The 21,534-nt window shown below is 42.4% G+C and overlaps 2 protein-coding genes across 2 annotated transcripts; both read right to left on the reverse strand.

The window, feature by feature from the left end:
- Nucleotides 1-2,520: 2,520 nt before the first annotated feature.
- Nucleotides 2,521-4,987, reverse strand: LOC142258430 (alpha-1-antiproteinase-like). Its single transcript, XM_075331024.1, has 4 exons — nt 4,306-4,987; nt 3,772-4,036; nt 3,317-3,464; nt 2,521-2,709 (listed from the first exon to the last, which is right to left on the reverse strand). The coding sequence occupies exons 1-4, from the start codon at nt 4,985-4,987 to the stop codon at nt 2,521-2,523; spliced, it is 1,284 nt and encodes a 427-aa protein (XP_075187139.1).
- Nucleotides 4,988-10,063: 5,076 nt separating this feature from the next.
- On the reverse strand, nt 10,064-13,634 carry LOC142258150 (alpha-1-antitrypsin-like). Its single transcript, XM_075330628.1, has 4 exons — nt 12,881-13,634; nt 12,320-12,584; nt 11,781-11,928; nt 10,064-10,252 (listed from the first exon to the last, which is right to left on the reverse strand). The coding sequence occupies exons 1-4, from the start codon at nt 13,632-13,634 to the stop codon at nt 10,064-10,066; spliced, it is 1,356 nt and encodes a 451-aa protein (XP_075186743.1).
- Nucleotides 13,635-21,534: the final 7,900 nt, after the last annotated feature.

A 21,534-nucleotide genomic window follows, 5' to 3' on the forward strand; every position in this document is an offset into this window, starting at 1 on the left:
TACCAGTAGCCAACATTGGTGTACGGCAAGCAATCCCCGCATGTTGATAGGTTGTCTAAAATCCGCATAACATGTGGGGTGGGGACTCGAGCACCTGCGATATTCAGCAGAGTATGGAGCAATGGAGAGCACCATCCCCCATGTGATCGCATCTCCTGTGACCGCTATCACTTTTATTGATTTGCACAAATCGAATTTCAAATTTTTCATTTAAAAAAATTCTACACAATTTAAATTTGTATATAAAGGACAAAAAGAGGAATAAATATCCTCCATAGATTAGAAAAGACTTACAGCAACAAAAGCAATGATGAACTGTCCAGGCCAAAAAAACAAATGCACTAATAGGATGCAGCCAAACCCCCAGTAGGTGGAGGCATCACAGGCGCAAGAGCAGCAAATCACACACACACCTCCAAAATATGGAGGGGGCGATTGCTGGATGATAAAATGCACACTAGTGGTTTGCATAGGGCACCATTATCACTTACTGGTGCACAGTGACTGGCCAGCAGCCTATTACCACGCCCATACTATTCAACCAGGCGGGGTGCTATAGCATTTATTTATACAGGGTGCAGCCAGGCCCCTTCATGTAAGGCCTTGCATAGTGGAGTTTCTGTCCCTGTATGGTGCAAATAAGTCCTGGAGCAGCCCGCTTGGTTGAAGAGTATGGGCGTGCTGCTGGCCAGTTACTATGCACCTGCATGTGTGAACGGCGCCCTATGCAAGCCACTAGTGTGCATTTTATCATCCAGCGATCGCCCCCTCCATGTTTTGGAGGTGTGTGTGATTTGCTCCTCTTGCACCTGTGATGCCTCCACCTACTGGCGTTTTGGCTGCACCCTGTTAGCGCATCCGTTTTTTTTGGCCTGGGCAGTTCACAACTGCTTTTGTTGCTGTAAGTACAATTTAAATTTGCTTCAAATTAATTTGCTCATCTCTACAAAAGAATTATAAATTCATCCTATATAACGGGGATAATAGAGTAGAAGACTAATTTGGTCCCTGCAGGACTGATGGCCAGGACTCTAGGGTCCAGTAGGACGTTTACCCTCTAATTTATTCAGTTGCATGGAATCGTGAAATTGTCAGCCTCATGTTCTCCTTTTCTTTCCGTTTTTGACCCCATGCATTAATTACAGATCATTATGGAGAGGAAATATAGGAGTGACTTCTAAGTGACGGCTGTCCCATGTTTGGTATCAGCAGTGGTGCAGCGTCTGCCTCTACAATGATCTCCAATGGTAGACATGCGGGAGGTGGTCAGATGATACATGTAGCGCCAGCGTTCCTGCACTATTCTGCCTGTCCCCAGCAGGGAAGCCAACTCACTCACTGCCAAGGCCGGAATGCCCCTTCTCCGCCTCGCCATGGTCCTATATGTGCTTTTCGGCCTCCTCGTCCCGGGGCCTGTGCATGCCATATAGGTCTTCTAGGAATTCACTTACAGCATGCTTGCGCCTCCCCTGCTCATAGAGGTCCAGTGCACCATTTCCGAGAAGTGCCCCTCAGTCTATGGCAGAGGCACTAGTTACTTAAAGGGAACCAACCAGCAGGCTTATAATATATAAAGTAAAGCCAGTGCTGAACTGGTGCTAGGATGCTGAATGTAGCCATACCTTTTGTTCAGAGATTGAATGGTTTATTTCAGAAATATGTGCAAGTAAAATTCCAGCAATCCACTGCTATTTGATTGACAGGTGCAACAAGAAGGGAATATGTGGGTTGGGTATTGCTATCTATTCTTGCCACCGCCTGTCTGCCTGCACCAGAATTAATGTCTATGACAAAGAAATGGGAGGAAGGCCAGGCAGGCAGACAGGGGTGGGAGTAGATAACAAGAGCCGACCCACATATTCCATTCCCTGTTGCACCTGTCAATCAAATAGGAGTGCATTGCTGGAACTTTACATGCACATATTTCTAAACAAAAAGGAATGCTTAGATTCAACATCCTAGAGCCAGTATAGCACTGGCTTTACGCTATATATGAAAGTCCTGCTGGTTGGTTCTCTTTAAGGCATCTTCCCACCAGGGAAGGTGCCTGCACAATGCCTTTAGTTTGTCAGTCTTCCTGCTAGCTGTCAGATCCCGTGCTCCTGTGGCATTATCTATTCTGTCCATACCTGTCTGACTCTGCTGTACCCACCATACCTGTCTGCTCCAGCTGTCCTGTCTGCCTCAGCCATTCCGGCTGCACCCACCTTCATTAGTGACTGTCCCTCCCCCGCACCTATGTCCGTCCCTGTATTCTCGGTCCTGGGGGTCAGCTGCCACAGTCCCAAACACTGCCCTGGGAGTGGCACCTGGCGTCCACCTCGGTGGTTGCTCAGTTAAGCTCCTCCCATGTCAGGGTAATCCCGGGTCCCCCCATGGTCAAGTGGGTCCACTACTACTACTGCTCACCCCAATACTGGCAAGTGTTACCATAAATGTAATAATTATATAAAATTAGTGACAACATCGATAAAATGTAACATTTTATTGAAGGAAACTTTTTTTTTAGTTTGCAGAGAATCATTGCATGGGGTTAGCGATTCTTGCACTAAAGAGAACACTTTTGGCTTTGTGATCATACAATGTAAGAATATAGGGATGGTCGAATTTGACTGTAATAGGAAGCATCATGGGAACTCCTTCAAGTGCTGTGACGCCGGCCGCCTCCGTCCCCTGCTCATTAACACTGAGCACCGCTTTATGGACAGCCTACAGAGGTTAAGAAGAAGCTTATTAAAGCACATGGACTTAAAGAGGACCCGTCACTTGCTAAAAAGAATTGAGATAAATATCTTGTAAGAATCCCTGAGATCCCCTGATTTTTCCGTTCTTTTCCATTGTGCTCTGCATTGTTTTTTTGTAGACATATTCACTTTTTTTTTTGCTGTTGAAGTGCAATATGGGAAATTTCTGCCTGCAGTTCAATTGGACATTTATTAAGACTCTTCTCTGGGGGGTCTGCGCTTTCACCCCTCCTTCCCAGAGGGTGCCAAGCTCAGTGCTGCAGTGTTTCAGCTGTGATCAGCAGGGGGTGAAAGCGAAGAACCCCCCAGAGAAGATTGTGAATAAATGCCTAGTTGAGATGCAAGCAGAGATTTCACATAATGCGCTCCAAAAGCAAAGAAAAAAGTATATATCTCTGCAATGGAATGACGGATCAGAAAATGGAAAAAAGGGTCAGAATCAGAAGAGCTCAGGGAGTTTTCTGAGCAAAAGAGAGGTAGGTCTTCTTTGAGATAGACAGTCTAAATAATGGATTGAGATTGATATATAAAGAGATAAGAAATAGGTGGATAGTTTGATGGATAAAACTTACCTTAGAGAGCTTTGCCTTGGCTCCTTCGGTGATACCAGATAGATCAGCGCTGTCTGAGAAGACATCTACTATTCCCATCTTACCCAATGTTGTTTTAAGGTCGATAGTACCGGTGATAGAGAATTTAGGGAGGAATAGGTCCACAAAACTGCATAAAAGGAAAAGGAACAGAATTAAAGATGATATATTACCCGTGAACCTCATAGGATGCTTCATAGAGTGGAAATCACCCAACATGGACCATCCTTTGATACGTGTCCATACACCTACCAAACTTACATGTATCCACAGTTGTGGTCTTATAAGGGGAGCGGACACATTGGGGTTATATATACTGTGGATAATGAGGAATATATACAAATCGCTATGTATGTACTGTATCTCATGGGATGTGGTCTACTTTGAAGACATGAAGACATCTTTTCCTACATCCTACCTCACTCACGCGTCCTCACCTCCTGTGCGTTAATTTCTTCCACTTTAGAATTGAATCTGTATTAAGATTCTGTTCCACTTCGGATAATTTTCCTTCCTTCGGCATGATGAATAAGGCACTTGCTTCTCCTTTGTAGGGTAAGGAGACCACAGTGGCCTCTTCGGTGACGGCCGCCTTGTAATATCCTATCCGGGACATGAAAGGCACCTTTACAGTTGTGTTCTCGTTGACGTGAAAATCTCCATCCTTTGTCAATTCATTTAGAAAAGGGTTTTCCCATTTTGCTGTAAGGAAAAGGAAAAATAATAGTGATAAGTTATTATGGCATTGTATTATGTTATCGAATGGAGTGATAATGGCTGAGCTGTGATATTATATGGCCGATACTATTTACACCCAATAATGGCCTGACTGGAGAATAGTAAAGCTTTATTCATCCATGTCCAACACCCAATAGAAACACTGCTGCTAACAAAAGTCATATTTTTATACAAGTGAGTCCTTAAAGCAATACTGAGGATAAAGTCATGTAATCTGTGTGTTAAATGATTACCTTTAAAATAAATGTAGTTGATGAGGATAAAAATGGCTTCCTTATCTACGCTATCCAGCAGATCAGTGATCTTCCCATTGGTGTTCTTGTTCACGTAACTGTTGATCTGATTTTTTGCTTCTTCATTGTTCTCGAAATCAGTAGAAAATGCCTCGGCGTGGTAGAGCTTCTTGGCGTCATCTAAGAACTCCTGCAGAATCTTGTGTTTCTGGGAGATGAAGAGCGCGTTCCCACCGCTGAGCTGCACCTCCCTGTTCACATCATTTAGGAGAACCAGAAGATGGTGGAAACCGTCATGCATTTCTTGTTCTGAGAGCTCAGAAGCGTTGAAACGGGTTCCTTCAATGATCTGTGAGTGGGTCTGACCCTTAGCACCAAGAGACAGGAAAGCAAGTGCAGTCGAAATACTGACCGGGGAGAAGACAATGTTTTTAGAAGGATGATCTAGAGCCACCTGCCGATACAGGTCAAAGGCAAATTTAGAATTGTATTTAGCTATCTTGTGGCAGGCCATGAACTCATTATGATGATGGTGGTGCTCTTTGTCATGATCTTTCCCTTTCTTCTGATGCCCATCTTTGTGGTCATGGTGGTCATCCTTATCATGATGTTCGCCCTCGTGATGGTCGGCCAAAGCCAATGTAAAGAGTAAAGCCACTCCCAAACATAGAAAGACCCTCATGTTTCTGCAAAACAAGGAAACATTTCAGAATAAACTGAATATAGGTAGTAAAATTAATGTCATCTATATATCGTCCACAGTTGCCCAACTAAAATAAGAAAACGTATAGGCCATGATGATTTCCTCCGTACACATAACATTGTTGGTTATAAATGATTTAATGACAAAATATACTGCTCAAAATTAAAGGGAACACTTAAACAAAGATTTTGTATTGTGGTGTTCCCTTTATTTTTTTGAGCAGTATCTATAATTGGTGGAGGAAGGTTAAACTAGATAGAACTTTTTTCAACCTTTGCAACTATTTAACTGTTTTCTTCCACAAACAGAAGAGTTAATTGAACACTTCATACTAATAAAAAAACACTCTTAAAAAAAAATAATACTCTTTAGATAATCTAGTTATTGTAACAACCTATTGCATGGCTGAAAATGCAGAACAATGACACAATCAGCTAAAGTAGATCTGACACTTCTGGCATTGGAATTCAGTAATCAAATGCTTTTATCTAGAATGCAGATTTTCTGAAAATTAAATTCTTCATATTTTGTGATCCGACACATAAGAAAACAATTGGTGTTATGTAATATTAGTATTGAGGATGCAATATTAACAAAAATATGAAACTCAACAATATTATAAATGGGAAAAGCAGCTATTATATAAAACCTCTTGATACTCACGGTGGTTCCAGATCCTCCAGACTTTGCAGAACATCTCCAGAGTCACAGACGCTTTTATATAGGACAATGGCTCCATCCTCTTGTGAAAGCTTAGACCTCTAATTATTAACTGTGTAACCTGTGTGCTGCAAAATCGTCTTTGCCAAAGTCAATTAAACATTATTTGCTTTTGATTTGTGTCTCCTTACAACAGACTCTGTGCCCCCTTATCAGAGCTTTTCTGATGCACGAGATACTGAGATATAACATCAAAATGGGGGAAAAAAAATTTTTTCCAGTCATGCGAATTTAAAACATTATGAAAAGGAATCTCAGTTCTACTTTTACAAGCTGTAGATATGGCTAATGGGCGAGTACAGCATGTGCATTAGTCAACACTCTATACTGCTATGCACGAGCATACTGTACTGTGCAAACGTTTTAGGCAGGTGCGGCTACAAATGCTGCAAAGTAAGAATTTTTAGAAAATAAAAGATTTATTAGTTTATTTTAGCAATTTACAAAAGGCAAAGTGACCGAACAAAAGAGAAATGTATATCCCTTCAATATTTGGCGTGAACACTCTTTGCTTTCAAAACAGATTTAAATTATCAGGTCTTTTCTGACACATGCATGCAATTTATGAAAGAACTCTGAAGGCAGACTGTTCCAAACATGTTGGAGCACTGACCCCAGATCTTCTGTGTATGAGGCTTGTGTAGATCATACTGTCTCTTGATTCCAGACAGACAAGATGATGGGAGATCAGGACTCTGTGGGGGCCGGATCATCACCTCCCAGGCTCTGTGGGGGCCGGATCATCACCTCCCAGGCTCTGTGGGGACCGGATCATCCCCTCCCCGCCTCTGTGGGGGCCGGTTCTTCACCTCCCAGGCTCTGTGGGGGCCGGATCATCACCTCCCAGGCTCTGTGGGGGCCGGATCATCCCCTCCCCGCCTCTGTGGGGGCCGGTTCTTCACCTCCCGGGTTCTGTGGGGGCCAGAACATCACCTCGCGGGTTCTGTGGGGGACGGATCATCCCCTCCTTGCCTCTGTGGGGGCCAGTTCATCACCTCCCAGGCTCTGTGGGAGCCGGTTCATCACCTCCCGGGTTCTGTGGGGGCCGGATCATCACCTCCCGGGCTCTGTGAGGGCTGGGTCATCACCTCCCGGGCTCTGAAGGGGCCGGGTCATCACCTCCCATGCTCTGAAGGGGCCGGGTCATCACCTCCCGGGCTCTGTGGGGGCCGGGTCATCACCTCCCAGGCTCTGTGGAGGCCGGGTCATCACCTCCCGGGCTCTGTGGAGGCCAGGTCATCACCTCCCGGGCTCTGTGGGGGCCAGGTCATCACCTCCCGGGCTCTGTGGGGGCTGGGTCATCACCTCCATGGTTTGAGTTAGTTGGCCAGCTACAGAATAAATTTTGAGCCGACCAGAAGCCTCCCTAATATATCACATGATGTAAAAGTGTCCGCCTGTATTTCTCAGCAATGAGAACGCCAATAAATTGACAACAGTCAGGACCATAGACACAGTGGTCGTTCAAGGAAACTTATTGCAGGAGATGAGGCACATCATGCTTACTTTCCTTCAAAATTGGAAGAAATCAAGCAGTGCTATCATCTCAGAACTAGTAGCCATGAGTGGGTCCATCTATACCGTCTAGTTATCAGAGTAGTTTTGCCAAAAGCTGTCTGAATGGTAGAACTGTGGCCAATACTATATCTGTCACATGGAAATAACACCAAGACACTCAACTATCCACAAAAACATAGAAAATGTCATACAGAAAAATAGCAGCAGGTTCTATGGACTAAGGAGTCAAAATGAAAAATAGTTGGCTCTAACAGAAGACCGTTTGTAACTGAAGGTCTGGAGAATGGCACAATAATGAGGGTCTGCAGCAACAGTGGAGCAGATGGAGGGTCCTGCTAGTTAGAGGCTACATTTCAACTAAAGGAGTTAAAGCTTTGGTCAGGATTAATGTTGTCAGGAAAATACTGCCCCTATGTACAAGACTATAACTAATATAATACTGCCCCTATGTACAAGAATATAACTACTATAATACTGCTATGTACCAAGAATATAACTACTATACTACTGCCCCCTATGTACAAGAATATAACTACTATAATACTTGCCCCTATGTACAAGAATATAACTACTATAATACTGCCCCCATGTACAAGACTATAACTACTATAATACTGCCCCTATATACAAGAATATGACTACTATAATACTGCCTCCTATGTACAAGAATATAACTACTATAATACTTGCCCCTATGTACAAGACTATAACTACTATAATACTGCCCCCTATGTACAAGAATATAACTACTATAATACTGCCTCCTATGTACAAGAATATAACTACTATAATACTGCCCCTATATACAAGAATATAACTACTATAATACTGACCCCTATGTACAAGAATATAACTATTATAATACTGCCCCCTATGTACAAGAATATAACTACTATAATACTGCCTCATGTACAAGAATATAACTACTATAATACTGCCCCTATATACAAGAATATGACTACTATAATACTGCCTCCTATGTACAAGACTATAACTACTATAATACTGCCCCCTATGTAGAAGAATATAACTACTATAATACTGCCTCCTATGTACAAGAATATAACTACTATAATACTGCCCCATGTACAAGAATATAACTACTATAATACTGCCCCTATGTACAAGAATATAACTACTATAATACTGCCTCCTATGTACAAGAATATAACTACTATAATACTGCCCCCTATGTACAAGAATATAACTACTATAGCACTGCCCGTATGTACAAGAATATAACTACTATAATACTGCCCCTATGTACAAGAATATAACTACTATAGTACTGCCCCTATGTACAAGAATATAACTACTATAATACTGCCCCCTTTGTACATGAATATAACTACTATAGTACTGCCCCTATGTACAAGAATATAACTACTATACTACTGCCCCCTATGTACAAGAATATAACTACTATAATACTGCCCCTATGTACAATAATATAACTACTATAATATTGCTCCTATGTACAAGAATATAACTACTATAATACTGCCCCCATGTACAAGAATATAACTACTATAATACTGCCCCCTATGTACAAGAATATAACTACTATAGTACTGCCCCTATGTACAAGAATATAACTACTATACTACTGCCCCCTATGTACAAGAATATAACTACTATAATACTGCCCCTATATACAAGAATATGACTACTATAATACTGCCCCTTTGTACAAGAATATAACTACTATAATACTGCCCCAATGTACAAGAATATAACTAATATAATACTGCCCCTATATACAAGAATATGACTACTATAATACTGCCCTCTATGTACAAGACTATAACTTCTATAATACTGCCCTTATGTACAAGAATATAACTACTATAATACTGCCTCCTATGTACAAGAATATAACTACTATAATCCTGCTCCTATGTACAAGAATATAACTACTATAATACTGCCCCTATGTACAAGAATATAACTACTATAATACTGCCCCCTATGTACAAGAATATAACTACTATAATACTGCCCCTCTGTACAAGAATATAACTACTATAATACTGCCCCTATGTACAAGAATATAACTACTATAATACTGCCCCCTATGTACAAGAATATAACTACTATAATACTGCCCCTCTGTACAAGAATATAACTACTATAATACTGCCTCATATGTACAAGAATATAACTACTATAATCCTGCTCCTATGTACAAGAATATAACTACTATAATCCTGCTCCTATATACAAGAATATAACTACTATAATACTGCCTCATATGTACAAGAATATAACTACTATAATACTGCCCCCTGTACAAGAATATAACTACTATAGTACTGCCCCCTATGTACAACAATATACTATAATACTGACCCTATGTGCAAGAATATAACTAATATAATACTGCTCCTTGTGTAGAAGAATATAACTGCTATATGTGATGACATTGAGTTTACAAGGCCAGTGCTTGCTCTTTTTAATGGCTCTCTGTTTTGGTAAGTACAGACATGGGGTCCACATTCCTCTGCGTTCCTTGTACCCTAGTATGTGTTGTCTAGTCCTACAGACCCTTTTACTGTTTTGTGTATAATATATAATATACAGGTGAAATATTTTCCACTAATTAATGACTAATACAAATATTCCATTACTTTTCTGCCCGACCGTCTTTATTAGAGAGGAGGTAGTGGAGCCATTGTCTGACGTCTCGACCCTTCCTTGGGATCAGTATTGTTTCCTATCTGGTGACCTCCAGGGGTGGATAAATGTTACCGTAATGTAAAATAAATCACAACACTGATAAAGTAGAACATTTTATTGAAAGGAAAGTTTTGCGGAGAATCATGTTTGAGGGTTGACGACTCTTCCGGCGAAGAGAACGCTTCCGGTTTTGTAGTCATATAGTGTTAGAATAAAAGGTTGGTTAAAATGAACTTGAGGTGGAAGCATCATGGGGATTGCCTCAAGTGCTGTCGTGCCGGCCGCCTCTGTCCCCTTCTCGTCCACACTGAGCACAGCTTTATGGACAGCCTGCGGAAGGGGAGGAACACAGATGAGATGAGTCAACAGATAAATATTAGAGCTGAACAAATGTTTTGAAGTCGAATTCTCCAGCTGGGTTCTCAGCTAATCCTTCTGCCCGGAATCAGGGGACATGTGTAATTCTGACACTCTTATCTCACTCTTTCTTTATGAGTTAGATCGATTTTATCATTTTTCCCCATACACTATTCTTCACATACATTAATCCATTAATTCAGTGTTTTATGGCTTTCTCTCCTTGGCTCTCTTTCTGAGCTTTTATCTTCTCAATATTCACATATAAATGTCTGCTGCATTCCCTCCCTCGGCTTTTATACAGCCCATGTTGTTTCCTGATGATTGGTCACGCTGTAGTAAGGGAAATGCAGAAGCTACAGTGTAACTTCAGAGTGCAGTTAGCAGGCAAACCACCAGAGGGCAGTAGAGTAGTTCGTAAACCAGGACATCAGCAGGAGATCTTATCAATAGCCCTGGGATAATCAAATCGTGGTCAGGTGATAGCCAAGGGTCAGAAGCCGGTATGCAATAGAGGGGAGAGACAGAGCCAAAGTTAGGAACGATGATACAGGTCAGATGCCGGGAAGTCCGAGTACAAAGAAGGGAGGAGGACAAACAGGATGAGACTGGGATAAGACAGACAGGTACACAGAAGACAGGGAGTAGTCAAGGACTGGGACAGACGGACGAACGGAGGAGGGGTACGAGTCAAAGCAAGGTAGCTGGGAGGCAAGACATATCGGGAAACTCATCAGAGCCAGTAATACACACTGCAGAGCATAAACTATCACTGGCACTAAACCGGAGCTGCAGCGCCAGGATATAGCATGTTGGAAACTAAAGTGAGGCAGGGAGGAGTTAACCCCTGACATGACCAGGCCAGAGCCTAGGGAGAAATCAATCCACAGCGGTCAATACAGACCTGGATCATGACAGATTGGCTGTGTTTTACTATGAAATGTCATAGCTGCAAGGCATTATAGGGAGCCTGTGTGGCTGTGATGAGGGTCACGTGAACCTTTTCTGGCTGATGAAATGTTCTGTAATATTTAGATAATTTGCCTAAACCAATTGTATTGTTTCGAATTCACCGAGTTTTATGAATTTCGCTAATTTCAATCCAAATTTGATTTGTATCAAATCAAAATTTGTTGAACCTGGTAAATCCCATCTGTAGTAGACGTGAGATAGTTCAAGAAGACAAAATAGGCTGCCCTCCGAATATTCAAAACATGGGTTCGTTATTGACTCATATCTTCAAGGATATAGATAGTAGAGATGAGCAAATTTGCCAAAATTTTATTCTCCCCGGAAATTTGACTTGCTTTAAAATTATGCAATGTCAAGTTGAATTGATGTCATTAATCCTCTGTTGTCTTCCAATCGCAATCCACTTGTATTATTTGTATTAGATTTGCGCAAATTAAATTTTAACATTTTTTAGAATTTGTCAAATTTGAGAAATTTTAAAGATTTTTGATACATTAACTATTATCTTTAATAGATGGATAAAGCTTACCTGAGAAATCTTTAGTTTGGCTTCTGCGGTGATACCAGAAAGATCAGCGCTGTCTGAGAAGACGTCTACTACGCCCAGTTTGTTTAATGTCTGCTTAAGGTTGAGAGTCCCGGAGATGGAGAATTTGGGGAGGATTAATTCCACCAATCTGTATAAAGGAAAATGACCAAAGTTATGGAAGCAGCCGTCCTCTCTGATACTTATATCTACACCAGTAAAAAACTGATCGTCTTCCCGTATACACAGATGTATCTCGAAATCACAGGTGGCACACATTGGACTAATACATGAGGATAACAAAGTATACCTCACCTCCGAAAACATACGTAAGGAAGTGATTATGGAAGAATAATATAGAAGAGTTGAGGGAAGGAAAAGGCAGTCTACAAATTTGTATACTAAGTGTGTGACCGGGTGACTAAAGACATCCTCCATAATCTCCATAATGTCTAAAGATGTCAACTTCTCCAACAGGTTTAGAGCATGAACCGATGCTGTCTCTACACTGAAAAAAGAAAAAGGGATGGACATTTCCTTACCGCCTGTTCATTGATTTTTTCCACTTAAAAATTAATTCTTTATTAAAATTTTGTTCTATTTCAGACAACTTCCCCTCGTTTGGCAGGATGAATAAGGCGTTGGCATCTCCTTTGTAGGGTATGGAGACCATGGTGGCCTCCTCGGTGAAGGCCACTTTGTACATTCCTGTTCTACTCATGAACGGCACCTTCACGGTTATGTTCTCATTGACGTGAAAATCTCCCTCTTTTGTCCATTCTTCCTCAAATGGTTTTTCCCATTTTCCTAGAAAGAAGAAAAGAATATTTATTATAGAAACGTGGGAAATATTAGTAGCTGAGCTGTGATATTAGATGGAAGAAACCAATATATACCCAATCTAGAATCTGAAAGCTTGTCCCATTACTAGGTGGCAAGCCAAGCCCAAACACCAAAGAGATACCTCCTGGCCAGATCACATCATGTCCCTCATCTTAGGTGTTTTCAAAACTTCTCCAACAATTCAGACCTCAGGACACTACTGAGGGAGGACAGAGGCAAAATTCATCATGTGTAGTGGACTATGTGTTATAAGTGCTTACCTCTGAAATAAATGTAGTTGATGAGGACAAAAATGGCATCCTGGTCTACACTGTCCAGCAGCTCAGCTATCTTGCCATGAGTTTTCTTGTCCACATAACTATTGATCTGTTTTTTCGCTTCTTCACTGTTCTTGAAGTCAGTAGGTAATGCTTCGGAGTGGTAGAGCTTCTTGGCATTATCTAAGAACTCCTGGAGAATCTTGTGTTCCTGGGAGATGAAGAGTGCGTTCCCACCACTGAGCTGCAGCTCCCTGTCTGCATGATTGAGAAGATCCAGAAGGTGGTGGAAGCCTTCATGGATCTCTTCATCTGAGATCTCAGAGGTGTTGAAACCGATTCCTTCAATGATCTGTGACTTTGTCTGAGCCTTAGCACCAAGAGACAGGAAAGCAAATGCAGTCGAAATACTGACCGGTGAGAAGACAATGTTCTCATACGGATGATCTAGAGCCACCTGCCGATACAGGTCAAAGGAGAATTTGGAATTGTATGGAGCTATCTTGTGGCAGGGCAAGGACTCGTTATGGTGATGGTGGTGCTTCTTGCCATGGTGCCCCCCTTTCTTGTGATGGCCGTCTTTGTGGTCATGGTCCTCTTTGTGATCATGGTCGTCTTTATGGTCATGGTCGTCTTTGTGGTCATGGTCATCTTTGTCATAATGGTCATCCTTGTCATGTTTGCGTTTTCCTTTATGATGATCGGCAAAGGCCAATGTGAGAAGTAGAGCTACTCCCAAAAACAAAAGGACCCTCATGTCTCTGAAAGAAAAACATTTTTCATCAATGTAAGTAACTAATAATGACATAGACTTTATGACTTGGAGCAGGAGCCCACATTGGCCACAAGGATCAGCTGCGATTATCCAGACAAAATACACAGGTTTGGCACATTTTTTTTTTACATTAAGCACCATTTTTATTCTGTTGATGATTTCACTGTTAACTTGTTTTAACAATATAACTTCTTTATCACCTCGTATTGACTGGTGGAGTCGGACTGCTGGGATCCACACCGATTGCAAAATGCATCTTTATCCCTGACCGGCTACTTTTACCTCGTTAAAATAGTGTGGAAAGGCACATTCCCTAATCCAAAGAATTCCAAGGCACCGAGAAGCTCCTCTCCGTTTATAGAGCTTTATTTTTTCCCAGCATTCAAAAGGAATAAGTGCAAAAAACAACGTTTCGGCCGACAAAAGGGCCTTTTTCGAACCATACAAATTACATACGGCTTGAAAAAGGTTCCTTGACGGCTGAAACTTTGTTTTTTGCACTTATTCCTTTTGGATGCTGGGAAAAATAGAGATTTATAAATGGAGAGGAGCTTCTCGGTGTCTTGGAATTTTTTCTGCAAAGTTGCAGCTGGTGGAGACTTGCACCAAGCAGCACGAGTGGTGGAGTGGTGCATGGGATACTGTTGATTCAAGCCATGCACATTCCCGACCACCACTCCATTCATTTTCCATTGGGCTGAAGTTCTGAACATCCCCACAAGGAGGAATGAATGGAGAGGTGCTGGAGAAGGCAAACTCCAGCTTTAATTGAATAGTTAGGTCCATATTTTCAAAAGCTATAGGTCCATATTTTCAAAAGCTATATGTATGAATGGTCACCAAAAGAAACCACGGAAAGAACAGAAAGACCTTCATATCTCATGATTATCATACTTCTATTATATTAAATACAGAGAAATTCTATTTCATGATCAGAAAGTGCAATTTGTATTAGATTGTATGCAAAATTATTAAAGGGATATCATTTGGAGAGGACAGGGTCATAGAGTCAATTGGTTCAGAATGCATACAGATATGAAAAAATTGTCATAATTCCATACAGCATAGTGGCCATAATATATTAGGCAGTCAGAAACATATTCTTTAGTAGGTGCTGCAGACTCCAGCTTTACCCTAACAGGGATAAAAGTTCCCCAATCTGCTGATCCATCTAATAAGTTATATCACCTATCCTAAGAAATAATATGGAGTGTGTAGAGGCACATCCAGTGAAATTAACCTTTAATAGCAAGGACTAGTGCTAATTATTGGTTCTTTGCCCTGGATTTGCTGCCACAGTCTCCATATTTGTGGAATGGTGGCGACTTTTGGATCAAATCCATAGAGGCATGTTTCCCAACAAGTGAAGAATGATTACTTGGGTCACCCATTAACTCATTATTAGGGGAGCTCATCCAACAAAAATGCATGGTTTCAAAAGAACAATATATAGACATTTAAAGGTCACAAGCAAATAGTAGAAAACTTGAAATAATCACACCCCCATCCGAATAAGCACATTTTTCTCATGATTTTATGATTGAGAAGAAATGGAAACTTAATTACCCCCATTGCTTATAGTAGATGCAAAAGAAAGGGAACATGACCTAATCACAAAATTATCCAAATATAAGTGTGTAGAGGCATACTCACAATGTTTGGGATCCTCCAGACTTTGCAGGCGTCTGCAGCTTCGCAGATGACTTTATATAGGACGATGGATACATCCCATAAGTGTAAACTGAGCTCTCGTTAATCATTAACCTTGTTACCTCTGGGATGTAGGTTCACATTTGCCAAAAAGTCAATATTAGTCCATCGTAAAGCTGAATCTGTTCCTCCCCACGAGATCCGGAGCTTCTCGAGTCAGTGATATATGGTTAAATGAGTAAAATATGGTCTTCATCTGGTGGATGAGTCCATCATCTTCATTACTCCTCCGCTGGCTTTCTACGGAACGTCCTCCTAGGTGACCGGAGGTCCTCCAGAATGAGAGACGCTCTGTACAACCGCTCTTTACTCTGGAGATCCAGTATATAAGCTCAGATGTTCCTAATGGGGTGCATGATGGGGTCTGCTAAATCGGACCATGTAAATTCTGGAGTTATACTTTTTGAACTTGAGCGATTCTTCTGAAACTTCATCCAAGAAGGTTTGCTCAATTTTAGGAGGATGGAGATTGAAAGATGTTGAGAGGGGTATTAAAGGGAATCTTTCAGTAGGACCTGCCCTCCTAAGCTGATGATATGGTCATGCAAGTGATATCTGCAATCCGATGTCTTATTCCAGACTAATCCAGGTTTTCGGAATATGTAAATTAGCTGTTGAGATCTATGGGCCGGACACGAATCTCTCCGAGACTAAAACCTCCAGAGCTTATTATAAATATATAGGGTCGTTACCAGGGTGAGACATGTAGAGCAGGAGAGCAGACTTTCAGTCATTACATGTCTCACTTCATGTAAACGCCCCCATGTATTTATAATAAGCTCTGGAGGCGGAGTCTCAGAGAGATCTATGTTCGGCCCATAGATCTTAACATGTCATTTACATATTAAGAATATGATGATTTCTCTGGAATAAGACATCAGATTGCAGATATCAAGGTATCAGTTTATTCAGCTTCCTATGATGTCCATGACCTTATAGACGGCTTTTTTGGTTTGATCCTACTGACAGACATGCTTGTCTCAATAACGCCCCTTCTTATCGAGTCCTTCAATAACTCCTCTTCGGCAGGATGCTTCTGCCATCATGGCTTCCTCCCTTTGCAGTAGTCAAGTAGCCTTTTCCCCAGTTAGCTGAAGTTTGTAGCTGAGCTGCAGCCTGATGTCTGTCATTCGGCTTCTCCTATCTTCCATGCTACAATTAGCATCATTTCCAAGCGCAGTCCAGTTTACATGGTATCATCAACACCAACCTCCCAGCAAATTACCAACAACTTGCAACTATTCTCACTCCTGTTAATACCAGCAATGAAGGTAAAGTACCTCTACCTATACTTCATTGCTTTCATACAGTTAGCCATTTCTTAGCTACATGTCCAAGGCCACACATTGCTGCTATTAACTATTATCCTGCTGGAAGACACCAGACTGAATTTAGTTGTGTTACTCCTGTGATTAACCATTGCCCTGCTGGTAGATGTGATACTGCATTCCTGTTATTAACTATGTCCCTGCCAAATTATACCAGTTTCTTGAAGTTAGTGTTTCCTTGTGTATCCGCATACCTGGCTCTGCTACTTCTGTGCTAGCTGCTTTGTTTATCACGTGGAATTCCACATATCAAATCACAAAATTTTGAGGTTTAGGTGAACTGTTGCATTTTTGATTAACTCATAATGAAAACAATTTGTTTAGAGTTTACTTCCTCATCTATTATCCCCATTGTATTAATACCAGTCCTTATTATTCAACTAATCCCTTTTTTAAGAATCGACCAATGTAGTCTGAAGAGGAGCCCAAGCACATCTGTTCAATTTAGCTGTGGTGCTGCCATAGGGAAAACAGGGTGTTAATCTCAAATCATTGAGCCGTCTTTGTAATGCTAAGATGTTTTCGGTTATCCAGGGCAGCTAAACTCCCTACATAATCAATTTACAAAGTTACCAACTTAAAGGGTCATCATGAATGAGATCCCATCTGCACAATTGCAGCAGGTCTATGTTTATATGAAATGATCCAGCATTTCAGAGACTATAAACTTTGAAGATCGGGCCAGGGACCATAGCCGGAGACAAGACTAGTCCGGCTCAAACTGTGGGCAGCATGAATCAAAGGCCGGCTGCACAGTTGCAGCCAGGTATATTTTTCATTGGAATGTTCCGGTGTACTTTAAAGATACATCCAGGGATTGTAGCCAGAGATGAGGCTAGTCCGGCTTCTCCCAGAGCTTCTAGATGATTGACAGGTCTTTCCCATAGAGAGAGGTCTGTCAATCACTTGTACCAGTGCTGGGAGAAGGCGGCCAAGGGATGAGTTGGACACGTCTGTTACGATAGAGGGTGTTTACCGATTGCACCACAAACTAGGCTTACCCTGGAAGAGCGTGACTAAGTGCCCACCATCTGATGGTGAGGATGGGCTGGGCTGCCGGGAAACACCAGGTACCACTCCAGGGCAGTCCTCGGTATTGCAGCAGCTTACCAAAACGTCAACGACAGAGGACAGGCAGGACCGAGCAGGTAATGGAAGCTGAAAGGGCGAGGAATGTTCATAAAACAAGTTGTATGGTCAGGTAGTGGAGACAGGCAAGTCAGGTTCAGGTACATGGATAGCCAGAAAGGATTCAGGAACTGGAGACAGGCAGGATGGGTACAGGTACTGGAGATGGACTGGCAGAACAGGTTCTGGTTCAGGAGACAGAAAGGACAAGTTCGAGGGCACGGACAAATTAGATGGGTTAAGGAACTAAGATAATGGGCAGACAGCAGCCTGGAGTACTGACAGGATCAGACTAACCCAGAACCTAATTGCTCAGGCAACGTCCTACAAGGCAAGGTGCCTTAAATACCCAGTGCTCTCTAGCCATAGGCCGAGGAGCACTTACCGAGTGCATGCTGTCCCTTTAAGAGGCTTGGAGTGTGCCCGCATGCACCCTAATGTCATTGCCAGGAGACCTGAGTGACGTGTGCAGGCCCTGGAGTGTGGGGACCCCAGAAGGAACAGGTGAGCGTGCAAGCTAGACGTGGTGGTGAGTACGTCGGTGTCCCTGCCGAGGAGAGAAGATGGGACAGTGCAAGGACACCGGCGTTACAAAGTCTTTACTCAGGCCATTATTCCTGGCCAGGTCTGAAACACTAGATCATTTCAGCAAAAAATATACCTGGCTGCAGTAACGCAGCTGGACTCAGGTTTCCAGTTTGGTCCCCAAAAAGGAGAAGCGCCCACTATTAACACCATACACCATAATAAGGCATTAATTAGCAGGATCTCCCAATCAGATAACAACCTTTAGTATCGGTCTCTCCAGTGTCAATACTCTTTGGCATCAATGATCTCTGTGCACTCCACTATCTGATTGCATCAGAGGGGAAGAGTCGTTCCAAGCCAATGTGTAACCAGTCGCCTCCTCCGTGTATTTGCACTGATGGCGACGTAGTTTGTTGACCCCTCCCTCCCACGCTTGGACAGAATCTGCTTTTTGCGAACAAACAAATATCTGTTGTAACGAATGATTAATATTGTCAATGAGCAGTCATACGATTTACTATGGAAATGTCTGGGGGTGGGGAGGGCACATTAAATTTTGCCCCAAGCTGGTTCTTTGCTCGAGGAAAAGAATGGCCAAGCTACACCTTCTCTGTTTATCAGTGATTATAGCCCAGATTGCACAGATAGTAAACCTTATATATGAAGGGCCAGAATTATTACACTTATGTCAGTTATCTTTTACGCTTCGGCTATGTCCATACTGGTGCAATGGTCAAAAGAAAGGAAAAACAGGTCTTCGGTGGATTGAAGGAAGGCCCAGACGCCGGGCCGTACAGGCACCGCGCTCTTTCACCACGGAGACTCCATATACGGGTGGGACTTTGGGTGGGGTGCATGACACTTACTGGTTTCTTCAGACTGTTGTCCATGATCCCGCTGACGGTCCTCGTCATAAACAAAATAGTAACCCACGAAACACCAAAGTTCACTTGCCAACCAAACTTGTTCAGTTTATTCCTCACACCTTTTGTGATAGACATGGCCTCACTCCTCACAGTTTTTCTTCTTTGTTTCTGCCAGGTCTGTGTCTCCGCTCCCCCCTTTTCCTTACACCTTCATCTGCTACTAGGCCCCGATGGCTCTCTAGTCACATGACTCTCTAAGCCTGCTGGGGTGAGCCGTAGGCTCTGGACCTCTCCAGGTTATATCAGGGTTTCCTGACTGGCCCTGACACCATGGCTACGTCTTCTCTTGTTCGAAACCTATCCAGAACTGGCACCCCACAAGGCCCGCACTACTAGCCAACCCACTTTCCAGCTGTCACTCTTCCTCTACCTCAACTTAACCCTATTCTATCTCATATATAATCTACCACTGATCCAGCCAGCCCACTAGGTGGCACCAGCTGGTAAACAGCCCGAGCTCTGCTACATCAAAAACCTAACACACATTTATGACATTCAGCACCATATATTATGTTTTGTGTAAAACAGCATAAGGACTCAACCACCTCTACACACCTCCCCATTTAAATATGGTCATCCCCAACCATAACTTTAATATACACAATATAAAACATTAAATTAAAAGGTTACTTTCTAATGCATATCAGTGATGGCCAAGGGCCAGAGTTCATCTCACTCATCCAGGTGCCTGACAAGGGTACACCTTTAAAACAAGTCGCCTGCAGGCAACAGTCCTTTTCTGCCATCAGCAGTAGTGTCCATGCACTTGTTTGCTCCAGGCAAAATGCACAATTCTCCTGGACCCACAACTCAAGACTCATCATTTCCACTCTCTCTCCCTCTTTGCGGATTCCAGTCCATTAGAGTATGACACTGCCTAGCAATAATGGGGTAAGGTAGAGTCCATGGGATAAAGTCTATAAAGCGAAGTCCATAGGGCAACTAGGGCCAGTGTCTGTGCAGGGTAAAGGCCCTGTCACACACAGAGATAAATCTGCGGCAGATCTGTGGTTGCAGTGAAATTGTGGACAATCAGTGCCAGGTTTGTGGCTCTCTACAAATGGAACAATATGTCCATGATTTCACTACAACCACAGATCTGCCAAAGATTTATCTCTGTGTGTGACAGGGCTTTAAGAGGCCAGCTTCAGGGTACTGGGTCTTCTGACCCACCCTCTATGTCATGCGGAACAGTGCCGCCACAGTGTGTGCAACAAGCACATCTGGGGGCAGTCTGGAGGGCCAACTTTGTATTGGTGACCATCCTTACATCAGCCATGGCTGCACTCCTTACTCTTCTGTGGCCGGGGCTTTCGATGCTCGAGCACTATGGAAGTGGAACTCGTGGCCTTCAAAGGTAAACATTCCCTGCATCATACTGGCAGCACACAGCCCCTGGGGTCCGCACCGAAGGCTCTCTAGTCGCACGACTCTCTAATCCCCCGGGGTAAGCCGTAGGCTCCGGACCTCTCAAGGTTATCTCAGGGTTTCCTGACTGGCCCTGACACCGTGGCCACATCTTCTCTTACTCAAACCGTATCCAGAACTGGCACCGCACGAGACCCGCACTACTAGCCCAGCCACTTAGAAAAAGAGAGAGAAAAGGCGAACACAATCCAAGTTTTTATGCAGAAAAGTGTTTATTATAATAATAATTTATGACAATTAATTCATTTAGAGCAGTAGATGAAGGCACACAATAAGAATCAGTGGTGAACAATAGTCAAAACCTGCAAGGTATCGCGCCCATACTAAATAGTAGAAAAATGATTACAGAGCATAGGGGCACTCATACAATTCAGTGTAGAATAATTGATAGAAATTCCCGTGTATAGCAAAAAGTTATTATATAATCTATGATAACAACCACAATTGTATTAATAATTGTAACAATTCGGATAGTATTACACGGGGAATCAAACTATTTCAATCAATATTAACATATTATCACATACATGTGTAAATATCCAGACAGTGGAGGGAAACTACATAAGCACCCAGAGGATCATCGCAAAACCACCAATATGGGGCATATGGAAACAATTAATATAATGTATAGTATATAGTACCTGATACAAGCCAATTTAGGTACAAAAATACATTGCCAACCACATATAGTGTAAGAGCAAGGTCCAATGGATGCCAGCAATAAGTATACTGAATTGTCAGCATACGACCCAGAGCAAGAAGCACGCTGCAATAACAGATAGTATTTAACTCAATAATATAATAGCCTATTGCAAAATTAAATAGCCAACCAAC

The sequence above is a fragment of the Anomaloglossus baeobatrachus genome, chromosome 12 (genome assembly GCF_048569485.1).
Source record: "Anomaloglossus baeobatrachus isolate aAnoBae1 chromosome 12, aAnoBae1.hap1, whole genome shotgun sequence".
NCBI lineage: Eukaryota > Metazoa > Chordata > Amphibia > Anura > Aromobatidae > Anomaloglossus > Anomaloglossus baeobatrachus.